This window comes from Mesocricetus auratus, unplaced genomic scaffold (genome assembly GCF_017639785.1).
Source record: "Mesocricetus auratus isolate SY011 unplaced genomic scaffold, BCM_Maur_2.0 Super-Scaffold_100676, whole genome shotgun sequence".
Lineage (NCBI taxonomy): Eukaryota > Metazoa > Chordata > Mammalia > Rodentia > Cricetidae > Mesocricetus > Mesocricetus auratus.
The window spans coordinates 148,741,587-148,754,190 of NW_024429266.1; the positions used below are offsets into that span (position 1 = coordinate 148,741,587).

At 46.4% G+C, this 12,604-nt stretch overlaps 1 protein-coding gene across 1 annotated transcript in view; it reads right to left on the reverse strand.

Moving 5' to 3' along the window:
• The window catches only part of Antxr1 (ANTXR cell adhesion molecule 1), a 185,601-nt gene that overhangs the window by 93,474 nt on the left and 79,523 nt on the right, over window positions 1–12,604 (reverse strand). The window contains 2 exon segments of the mRNA XM_005071117.4: window positions 6,386–6,464; window positions 7,925–7,994. Coding sequence (XP_005071174.2) covers window positions 6,386–6,464; window positions 7,925–7,994 — 149 coding nt within the window.

The following is a 12,604-nucleotide window of genomic DNA, read 5'->3' on the forward strand; positions in this document are numbered from 1 at the left end:
CTACTGCACTCCAGACTGTACAGTGTTTGCCTCTGGGGGTCTTCCCACCAGAGCATTTGTGTCTTAGCTTCTGGAGGTTAGGGGCTGGCCGCTGTTTCCAGACTCTCTGACCCACTGTCCACAGTACTGGTTTTACACACACCAGTCCTAATATGACATCTCTGGTTTCATGTGCCCCGGTGGCCTCTACCCTGGACTCGGCTTCTTCACCAGGGGCTCCTCGTGCTGCTGGCTGCAGTGTGCACGGCCCATCACAAAGGCAGACTTTGATATATGGACTGTTTATGCGACCTTGGAAAACAGAAGGGAAACTGTCTGCTCTCATTTGTACTCTGAAGAGCGCAGTTATTTTTTATTATGTTGGAAGATGAGCTTGCCACTCAGCCCAGGCTACTGGACTCACTCTCCACCCGGCTGGTGAAACTGAAGAAGCTCTGGCAATAGTGGTCATGCCAGGCATCTGTTTACCTAGAGAGCTGACCATAAAACCAAGCTGAATTTGTGTGTTCCCAAGTTCTTTTAAAGCCATTGGTAACAGATCGGAATTGACATAGGAAATGGGCCTGGGTGGTTGCAGCTGAATGGAACTCTTCAGACAGCTGGGTGGTGGACCCTGTCCTTTCTGTGTCATGCCTGAAGCCACGGTGGCCTGTCTGGCACACCACTTTCTGATCAGCAAGGCAGACTGTCCACTCAGGCAAATATCTATATTTACATCAGATAGAGGGCTCTAAAAGGAACATGCAGGATGGGCTCTGAATGGAGGGTCATTGACTGGTACATGAATGCACTAGGCTTAAGTCAAGAGAAGAATTCCTATTTCTTAAATGGACTTTAGTGGCTTTTTCTCTTTGTAAACTTTGTATGAAAAAGTAAGAATTATGTGGATAAGAAGGTAAGAGTCTTTCCTGTTTAAGATTTAGTTGGGTAGCTTTTAAAAACGTGGACTCCTGGCTAACTCTGATTCTTAGAGTTTTCCAAATATTGTACTATGGACACTTTGAGCCAGACAATTCCTTATTAATAAAAGTTCTTGGAGAACAGACTGGAAGCTGGATTGTATTCACAGAAAGGGAACTGTACCCTAAGTGTGGCCACAGCGACCTGTGGTGCCAACACAGGTAGGAACACAGATGTTACCTGCCTGGCTGGGATTTCAGAGCAGACAGAAAGAAGCCCTCTGCACTAGAGAACACAGCTTCTCATGCTTCTGCAGCTTGACTGCTGCCCTAAGGCTACGGTTTACTTTATTCCTGCAGAGGAAACATTTTTATACCAAAGTAGCAAAGGAAGACTGCAGCCCAGCCCTGTTTGACTTATCAGTAAACAGGACTTATTGGTTTCCTGCTCCTAGTTATCCTGTAAACAACATCTTCAAAGGTTTTTCCTCCCTGATCCTAAAATCCAGGCTTATTATGCCACAAGAGGGAGTATTCCTCTTTATCAGGCGGAGAAGAAGCTGCCATGGGGAATGTGCAGCAGAGCCTGTAAGGTGGTAGGGAGATATGTCAATGAACTAATGAGGCCTTCGTTCTCTGATAGATGATTGCGGCTTCCAGTCCCTTAAGCTATTATCTCGATTACAGTCGTACAGTGTGGGGTCTGAAAACAGACAGATTACCTACCCTGATCACACTCCAGAGGGGCGGGGACTATTTTTCTTTTGTTTGTTTGTTTTGTTTTAAACGTGTTCTCATGTAGCTCAGGTTGACCTTGAACTCATTACGTAACCAAGGATGATCTTGAACTCCTGACCCTTCTGCCTCAGTCTCACAAGAGCTGGGATGACTAGTGTGCATCACCAAGCCTGACTTTGGAGGCTGATCTTCTGACTTACTAACTCAGTAGCATGAATGAATCCCTCCATATCCACAACACCCAGGGTTTCTTGCTTTGATGTCTCAAGTTGGAAAGCATTGATTTTTTTTCATTAAAAACAATTTATCTGACCAGTGACACCACATGTGTTTTTTTTGAATTATTAATTATTGTTTACAGCTAGGCTCTTTTACATATAAACTAGGGAGAAAAATGAAAGTGTATTCTCCATTTATTTAGTGGTAAATTAGACTTAGAGCCTTAGGTATAATTTTATGTTTCCTACTTTTCCTTGAAGATTATGATTTTTACAACCCTGGTAAGAAAGGCAAACAAAGCCTCACAGTGTGATCAAAGAGAATCTGGTCTTGCGTCACTTACTAGGCGACAAGACCAAGGGTGGGTATGTGTCCCAGGAAAGAGCAGTTGTAAAGTCAGGAAATGGCCCCCATCAAAAGGCATCGGACATAGAAACAGAAGCAGAGGGGGGAGAAAATACAAGCTACACGTCTGCCAGGGGCCCCGAGCCCTTGCCAAGGCTGTCTTCCTCAGAACAGAGCCTCTGCTCATCACCCCCGTGGCATCACCTCCTCCACGGACACTTATGACCCTTCCTGACCCTCTTCTTTGATCCTTTCAGAAACCCTCCAGCATTTACACCTGACTCATGCAACCCTCTTTTCTCTGTGTATGCACGTGTGTGGGGCCATTTCAGGCGCTGTCCACTTCATCCTTTTTGAAGGTGCCTCTCATTGACTCGGAACTTGTAAATGAGGCCAGGCTGGCTCGTGAGAGGTCCTGAGGGGTCTGCCTGTGTCACCTCCCCAAGCTGGGATTGCAAGTGTGCGCTATCACGCCCAGCCTTTCTAAGCTGGGTTGTGGTGATCAAATTCAAGCACTGGCTGAGCTGTCTTCCACTCCCCACCCATCCTCGTTCCTTGTTACACACAAGCCTGGTGGGCTCCTTCCTCCAACAGCAACCTTGTGGATTGTTCACAGGGTACCAGATACTCAGTAAGCATTTAAGAAATGCTGGTTGAACAACATCCTGAATTCTGTCCTCTTTGGGCAAAACATGCTAGACTTAAAGAAAATATTTATTTGAAAGGAAAGCTCCTCAAGGTTCCAAAACTTGCTTTGTACTGTACCAAATCTGTGGTTTTCCCCCTCACCCGTAGGCTACAGTTTGGGGAGGAAAGAGTGTCTAGCTAGACAACACAACTGAGGTGTGTTGGAAACGCTGGGGAAGGGGACTGAATGCCGGCGCTTTCTATAGCCGGGCAACTCTGCCAAGTTCACCCTGAGTGTAGACTCTTTTAGTGCCAAGTGGGAAAAAAAAATCTCTGTCCTGTAAAACTGCATGGAATTTCTGCTTCTAGCCAGGGCACTGGTTATTCACGGTGGCTCTTGAAATGTTGGGATACACTTGTCCAAATGGGCACCAAATAAAGTGAGAAAAATCTTAGCTTCATATTTTAAAATGAGTTTTGCTTCCAGGTGACGGGCTGGGCAGGCTGTGACAGGCACGGGCAGGGCTAACCCTTTGCTCAGGCCCCAGGGACCATTCTGATGTAAAAACCACGTCCTCCAGACAAGCACTAGCCTGAGACTTCGTCAGCCCTAGATGACCATGCCTTCCACCTTCCATTAAACCTCGGCTTCGCCTCAGGCAGTTTAGTGTTTGATCTGAGCTTTTGCTTGGGCCTCATGGGGATTGGAGCTCCATGTTTGAACTAGGAGATTTTAGTCATTTGTCTCCTTCCTACCACTTAAGTGTGTTGGGTGGCAAGCATGTACAACACAGAGGTATCTTTTCTCCCTCTGTTACGATGGAACCCAGGATGGGGGACCCAATTCTCTAGAGAGAATCAGTTAATCCACACTGCATGTGTGGTTTAGGTTAATGCTGAAGTCAAGATCCTCCTGCCTAAGTCTCCAGGGAGCTGGAGTTACAGGCATGACCACCACACCCATCTAGCTCCAAAGTTTTGTTTAAGTTTCCATGGTAAACACTTAGAGTGCTGACTGTCAGGCCTTCTGCACATTACCAACATATAACACTGCATGTTATAACACTGGCAATAGTGTCAGTGTGTAAACTCTTAACCACCTTCCTTTTCTTTGTTGGGAAGCAGAAGTACAAGAGGGACAGAAAACCTAGTCAAGGCCACACAACAAGTAACTGGCAAAATGGATGTCCTAATTTCCCCTCACCCCCAGTCTCCTCCTCAGCTTTCCTGCTGCCAGCCAGAGCTCATGCCATCCTTTCTGATACAAGGTCTGGCTCTTGGGGACATCCTGATCATTCCTTTCTTGAGTTTCATATTCAACATTTCAGGAAACCCATTGCTTCCCTCCCATGCCACTGAGTCAATACAGAACTTTCCTCAACAGCCATGTACTCCAACCATTGCCCAGTCTACTCATTGGCTAGCTCCACAGAGCAGGCTTTCAAATGTAAGTCAGATCTTGTAGCTTACCCCTCCAAAGTCCAAGTTCTCACAAGATCCCACATCCTCTGTCCCTGGTCACCTCCCTGACTGTTGCTGTCTTCATCTAATCCTTTGCAGAGAGCTTCTGCTAGCCTTCTCAGTTTGCCTCAGATGTCAGAAGTCTCTGGCCTCAGGGTCTTACAACTAGGGCTCTTGGTTTGGAACTTTCCACTCTCCTCAACCCTCCTGTGTCCTCACAGTTAACCTCCTCACTATCCATGGCTCTACTCAGATGCCACCTTCTCAGTGTGTCCCCTTTAGTGTTTACCCTGGAGCCCACTCACCGAGACAGTACCAAACTCTGCCATTTAGTTTTCCCCTACCACATATATTATGTTTTAACATAGCATGGAATCATCTGTTTTCTCTTTATTGCTCATTCTGTATCCCCCACCCTCTGTCTACTGATGCACCCTAAGTTCCTAGAGCGGAACATCTTACGATCAACAACTGTTTGTTGAGTAGTGAACAAATGGACTTGTATCTCAAATATTAGGGTGGTGATAATTTTCTTATAGACTAATAGAACAATCTCAAGTGAAAAGGAAGCAATGCAGAATATAATGGAAGGTTGTTTTAATCAAGAGTCTATTGAACAGGAAACTTAGTGACATAATCGGACAAAGGCAATAGGAGGTGTAGATGGAGGTTGGAGTGAGTTGAGAAGATACAGTGAACTTTCCCCAGGAATTATTTAAAGCTTGCAAAACATTGGTAAGGCTACTCCTTCTTCTTCAGAAACTCAAATTTAAATTAGTAGTCTTGTATTTTCATACCACAAGCTAGGTCAGTCCTAAGATTGTTCGCTTTCCAACTTCCCTTGTCCTTGTGGACTATTTGTCTGTGGTGTGGTCAGACGTAAAAAAAATTTTTAGCTCCACAGCATGGAGAGTGCTTCTAGGCAGGAATTAGGAAGGACAGTCATGTCCCTCATGAAACTCGGCTTCTTGTGCATTTACAAGGCAAATCATTTTTACCTCATTTGGCTTTAGAGCACAACTGCTATCTCTCATTTACCTGTGACACTACTAAGGAAACAACACCAGTTACTAAAGAATACTACCAACGTGTTTCCCAGTGGCTAACCAGGAAGGACCTTTGTCAATATACTCACTTCATTGCTAGAAAGATCTAATGGAGGGCATGCACTTAGTTAAAGAAAGAAAATATACAAATAAAGGTGGTATTAGGAACACTCCTATTGGGGGATGGGTTCTTAAGATGAGTGAACTGAGCCCCAACTGCCCAGGTAGGCTGAGCTTTGAGAAAGTGACCCTGGTCAGAGGGACTTCATAGGCCCAAGTGTTCCCTGTCAAGTCTCCCTTCCCCAAATTATCTCCTCAAGAAGGCCTTGGGTTCAACAACACCAGGGTTCATGCTCAGTCTATGTAGCATGGGGTGAAGGCATCACACATATACTCCCTCTCTTTTAAACATACGGTTTTGATTCATTGGGCATCACATAAAACAACAACAACAACAAAACCCAGATCCTCAGGTGACTTTAGGGTAGCCAGAAATGAAAACTGCTCGGAGGATCCATGTGGTAGGAGCCAACAGAGAATACTTTGTGTCCTTCGATCTCTCTCTCTGACTTCATCAGTTTTCCATTTTCCTGTAGTTTATTTCTACAATCACATAAACAAGTTTCCAATTTTCCCATCCTTAAATAATAAATCCTCTATAAATTATATACCTTTCTTTAGTTGGTACCCATTTACCGCTCCTTAAAACAACACAAAGCCAAACACCAAAACTCTTTAAGACACATTTTCTATGTTGCCCAGTTCCTTCCTGTCTCCCTGGTCATGCGTATCTGACCCGGGGCCTACCCTCACTACAGCCAATCGTATCACCTGTGCAGGCTGATACAACCAGGGCTCCTTCCCAATACCTGGGACAGACAGCCTGAGGACCTGACACATGTATCACAGACACAACCCAGTTGGCATGAGGGCTCAATGGACAGAACAAAGAATCAGAAAACACTTCTTGTTTGACGTTGGAGATGACTGGGGTTTGGGAAGAGCAGTTGAAAAGATAAAATGGCGATGAGGTGGGAGGTTCTGACTTACACAGTGTGTGGTGGTGATGATGACGGAACTGGAGATGAAGGACAGGCCATCGTTCATGCTGACCTGCAGTGCAGCTTTCCTGTAGTGACAAGAGAACCAGATACCCTTAGCATGCAGTGCTGCGAGCAATGGCTTCAGAGCCAGACAGAGCTTGGTTACTTCCCTGTGGGGCCTGAGAGTCTTCCTTGCAACATAGAGAGGACAGTCTCAGGGCCACACACCTGTGACATCCAGGAGATGCTGGGATGTGCCCAGCTGATGTGTCAAGGCAGGATGTTAGCTTTGCATTGCAGTGAACTGCAATGGACAAGGAAACTTGTCTCTATTTGACCTGTTTGCTATACTCTGTGATAAGATAAAGTTAGCTTCCTTCCTTCCTTCCTTCCTTCCTTCCTTCCTTCCTTCCTTCCCTTCCTTCCTTCCTTCCTTCCTTTAACTTTGTCAAGCCCTGGCTGTCCTGGAACGCAGCACTGGAGAGCAGGCTAACCTTGAACTTAGAGATCCACTTGCCTCTGCCTCCTGAGTTCTGGGATTAAAGTTGTACACTACTGTATCCCATTGGATAAAGCATTCTCAAGAGCCATCCAAGTCAAGAGGGATAATTGAACAAACTGTAGGCTGCATGTTCAGCTCTTGGTAATGTGGACTCAGTGATCTGATGCAACAGAATTGTGGGCCCTGTAAGACTCATGGAAATACAGCCATGGACAGATTTGTTTGTCTTCTCCAAGCTTCCGTCCATCAAGTCTCACTGAGATAAGAACTCATGTCATGCTATATGATTTTGGGCTAGGTAGCATGACCCAGTGTCATGATCTGACTGCAGACACCCAGTTGGAACAAATGATGAAAGAAGACTTTAATGTTTGCCTTGGAAGCCATCTCCTGACTGGTAGGCATGGTTCTGTTCTCTGTAACATTTTGGGCAATCTGTGCCCCATAGTTCTACCCAAGCTCACGGTGTTGACTCTCTTTCATGGCCATCTCGCCAGCACCTATTTTAATGGCATCATGAGATGTCCCTGTGAGATCAGGGAACACAGGCCAACACCAGGGCTCTGTGGAGGACTAAGAATGGTGCTGAAGGTCATGAACCAACCATGACACTTCTTTTGCCTAAGTTTCCTTGTCTTGAAGGAACAGATAACAGCCACTTTCCAGGACACAGATGATGACAGGGTGAGGTAATACATGTGAAAACTTTCTAGAAATGTGGTTGAGGTTGAGTCAGCAGACCCAGGCTGGAGCCCAGATTCTGTGTGACCCTGAGCAAGGTATTCCAACCCTTCTAGCTGGCCTGCATGGGAGTGTCCCTTCTGCTGTGAACCTCAGCTGGCCTGCATGGGAGCGTCTCCTCTGTTGTGAACCACAGAGGACGTTCAATCACACTCCTGGTGACTGCTTTGCCACAGCTTTGTCACCATTGTCACTGGCAGAGGAAGATTCCTCAATGACAACAACAAAAGATATTGCTGCCCCCTCTATCCCCTCTGCCTTCTCTTCCCGGGCTGTAGAGCTCTGTGGCTGATGAAAACTTACATGCCAACTTCTTTCAAGACGGGTGCTGGGCACAGCAAGTAAGTGTCTTCCACAGCAAAGGGCTTCTCATCTGAAAGAAGGAAGTCACAAGGTTATGCTTTCCAATTCTGCATCTTTGGAGGTCATCAACCAAGTCCAGAGGGACCTGATGAAAGCAGAGAACTGTGTGAAACAAAAACTCCTCTTGCACTGAGTTATGGTTGGAATATCAAATGTCCCTGGAGGGCTTGCTATTGCAACCAAGTACCATGCTGGTGGGGGTGGGGCCCAGCTGGGGAAGCAGTCACTGAGGGGTTGTGTCTAAGGCTAGATATTGCCATAGCCCTTCTGGTATCTCTCTCCTCTTTCTGGTAGTGTACTCCTTATCTCCATTTCTCTCTCTTCTCTCTTCTCTATCTGTCTGTCTGTCTGTCTGTCTCTGCCCATGTCCCACCCCGCCCTCCTTGACTGCCAAGAGGTGAGGACCTTTCTTCCTTCACCCCTTTCAACGCTATGGACTGAAATGTCTAAGAACTGATTGCTGTCCTTGTTTACCTCGTGTATTTGTCAGAGCAGCAGAAAGCTGACATATGTGCTAGACACCCCCCCCCACAGTAGCACTCCAACGTGTAGAGCAGCGTCCACTAGATGAGAACTCAAGGCCTCTTTCCTGATGCTAGTCTCCTGGTCCCATGTCCAGCTGAGATAGCCCTTCAACATAGTTTGAGTTTCTTTTTCTCTTAGGGATAGCTGAGGGGTTCTAAGGAGATACACATCTATATCCAGTTTGAGAGAGGCCATCTTCAGGGAGAAAATGTGCAGGCAAACAAAAGCAGGTACACCAAGTATCCTTGGGTTTTAGAAGACAAGCAGCTTCCTTTCCATGACCTTGTGGTCAGGTTTCAGGAAAATCTAAACAGGAATTGTACTTTATTGGGAAAATTGGGGAACTAGGAAGGGGTGGGTCCTGGCTCAGCCCTAGGGTAGTGTGCCCTAGGTTAGAAGGTCAGCATGCATTGTAGGGACTGTAGAAGAAAGTTATTCAATACTTTCATCTTTAGTACAAAGTATAGCCCTTGTGAAGGCAGCTAGTAATAAAGTACTATTGTGCAAGCATGAGGTCCCAAGTTCAAATCTCCAGCATCCACATGAAAGTCAGGCAGGGTGGTGGGCACTTGAAATCCCATTGTTGAGGAGGTAGAGGCAGACAGATCCCTGGAGCTCCCTAACTCACCAGACTAGTTGAATCACTGTTTCCTTCTTGGATGGCATGTAGGCAGATGGCTGCAGGGTCTAGGTGCCTATCCAATAAATAAGCTGTTTGCCACCTTGATAGCACTCTGCTAGTGACATCCTAGGAAACCAAGGCAGCGAGGGATCTTGGGTTTTCTTCCCTACCACTAGTGTATGTGTTGTCTTCCTCTATGGTTCTCCATTTTAGTTTTTGAGATGGGTTTTCTCAGTGAAGCTGGGTCTTCCTGATTCAGTAAGGCTGTCTGGCCAGCCCTCGTTATCCTGGCTCTACCTCCCCAGTGTTGGACTGATGATAGGCACATGTTGCTGTGCCCAGCTATTTATTTCTGGTTCCTATATGGGTGCTTAGGGATTCAAACTTGGGTCCTCATGCTTCTGTGGAGCACCTTACCAACTGAGCCACCTCCCCATCCCAGAGTTATTTTTCAGATGCAAAAATGGAAGTTCAGCTGCACAGCAACAGAAGCAAAGCCAAGTTCAGACCCAAACTCTGCAGCATTCTGTCTTTGCTGCAGGGAAGTCTGTCTGAAGGAAGAAGCCTTAACTGCCAGGCATGGCTGACTAGAACCATGCCTGACTAGAACCTGTACTTATTTCCTTGTGGCTGCGGTTTTATCCACGACTTTTGCACACAGTACCTGTGGTGCAGCCCCATCCACAGAGCCACAACAGGCAGCCATAAAATGGCCTTGTGACTCTAGGCTGCATGCCGTGGTTAGAGCTGGAGGGCTTCTGAGGTGGCCATTTAGGCAGTCAGAGCCCTGCAAGGGCTCCACACATTGGTCCTGTGAGCTCCTGTCTCATCTCCCTGTCCTAGCTAACAAGGGCCAGGGGCGGGAAGTGGGAGGCAGACCTCAGCCTTGGCAGCAGGCATTTCTAGTTCTCCTCCTCTTTTCATCTTTCTTTCCCGGTTGGGAGACCAAATATTTCTGGGGCAAAGCAGCCGGGAGGATAGAGGGCTGTGGCTGCTTGGGGGTACAGCTCTGATGTCCCTGAGGTTGAACCCAGGCTGGAAGGCTGTGGCCTAGCTCTGAAGAGCTGGCATTTTCTGCTCTGAGAGGGACTGTTTGGTTTGGAGACTGTTTTCACTTTACCACAAAAATGAGTGGCTTTTTTCCCTCTCTCTCTAAACAAAGGAGGGCCATTTGGTTTCCATAATTCAAGTCATCTGACTCTTTCCTGGAACGGCCACTTGGGAAGCAGGGCATAGACTCAGTCCTCTGCCACAGAGGGGCCCGTGCCTGCTTTGGGGGCCATGCCAGCCTCACTGTAGCCTCTGCCAATGCCAGTGTGTTGCGCTGTTTATGGGGCCACGGTCCATTCTGAGGACAATGCAGGATCTGCTTCTCTGCTCACTGGGTGGCCATTTCACTTCACCACTCACTGGCACCAAGTCGGAAATGGTAATGGAGACCAGGAGCTTGGGGCACTCTGCACGGTTGCGTTTGCAACCAGGGAGAAAATTAGAGAGGGGTAGGCGTTGGAGACCAGAGGTGGTCTTCTTCTTCTTGAATTCAAAATACAAGTATTTAAGGATTCTAAGCACACCTATGACATATTAGCCTAAATCCTTTGTCACAGGAGTCTGATAATCAGACAGAAATTTGACTTAAGTTAGACATGTAAGTATCAATGACTGTCACTACATTGATGTGCTGAATGCAATCTGGGAGGCAGACATCCTGGGAGCTGGTTACAGGTGTGAGGAAGACAGAGGAGATGCTGGCCCAACAGACTCAGGTTCAAAACCGAGGTTTTCTCTGTGTAACTGGGGTCAGGTTCATGGTAACTATGACATCATTGCGCTGTTGTGTGCAAATAAGTAAGAATGAATTAAAGCACAAAGTACAGTATGTGAGGTTCAATAAGGACTCCAGAAGCTTCCCTCCACTTTATCACATGACACCCAAGACTTTACAATCCACTGCAAATGCGAGGACCACAACTTTCAAAACGCCTGGTTGCTTATTCACATTTTCTGGCCATACTAACATCGTTTAGACATTAGGAGTTATGGAGAAGTTTTGTGTGTGTGTGTGTGTGTGTGTGTGTGTGTGTGTGTGTGTGTGTCTAAATAAATATGAATAAGGGTTCATCCATCCTTTGTATACACACAAACGTGTTTATGATGATTTTGTTCAACACTGAACAGCCATAGTCTTATAAAATGTTTCCACACTCATCCAGAAGGGAAATAGATACTAGTACAATAGTTTGGTGGTCACAAATGCTAATTATCCCAAATGCTAGTTAATTGAGTTGGTGCTACACTACCAGAGTGGTCAGAGCTGGAATTTGAATCTTTGTTTGTTGAAATGAATAGGCAAAACTGGCCCCCAGCAGTGAGCACACCTTTCAGGGCAGAGGATGAGGGGTCCAGTACCATAGCGAGCCTCAGGAGTCTCCATGGAAACCCGTGGCCTCAGGAGTCTCCCTAGAGTCCCTGCTATAAAGGCAATGAACTAAGAATCTGCAATCACACAAATGAGCCCGTCTCAGGGTTCTAATCTCACAACAACATAACATTCTTCAGGTTGGGGGAGAGGATCCCAGTACTCTTCCCTACAGTTTGGTGACTGTCTATGGATTTGGGATAAAACCAAGATTAAAATTCGTTAGCCAACCCAAACAACAATCAGTGCGTTCTTTTAAGACTGATGAAATAATTCGAATCCTTTTCAAGTCTTGGCAACTTTTCCTGCTATAAATGTGTGTTCTGGCACAAATAAACAGAAAAATAGTCCCTAGTCTTATCTAACTCTCAAAGAACTGACATAAGCCCCTGAAAGGAGTTTACATTCCTGCTGTGCTATTTGCACGAGGCAGGAGGACTGAAGAGCTAGCTGGGCTGCAGACTGTTGCTCTCAGAAACCCCCTGGGTCTAGGAAGCATTTATGAGGCTTTTCTGAGCCAAGTAAAAGGGTTCAGTACCAAATTATCAGCTGCTTTGTCAACACTGGTCCAAATTAAGGGGGAACAGAAGTTAGCGTTGGGCTAAACACCTCCCTTGGTCTCTGCCTTCAAGAGCTAACAGTTTTGAGGGAAATTACAGGCAGGGAAACCCTAAGTTGGTGAAATTCAAAACATCTGGGTTGAGCTTTATGGAGCCAAAGGCTGAGAAGAGGTGGCCAAGTGTCTAGCTGCCTCAGTTATCACTTATGAACCATGCCATTACTTTGAACTCTGAGCACAGTCTGGGAGGCAGGCATCAACGGTGCTCACTGGGACCCACTACTGAGAAGAGGAGGGGTACACTACAGGGCAGTGTTGAGTGTGGGCCCTACGCTGGAAGGTTTTCATAGATGGGGACAACAGCTCAGGATTCTAACAGAGGACATCAGTCCTGCTTTATGGGACAAAGTGGAGACTGTAAAAGTAGGGCGTGACTTCTACTGAGAAAGGCTGAGCAGTAACGGTGAAGTCAAGGGAAAGAGGAGTCAAAACCCA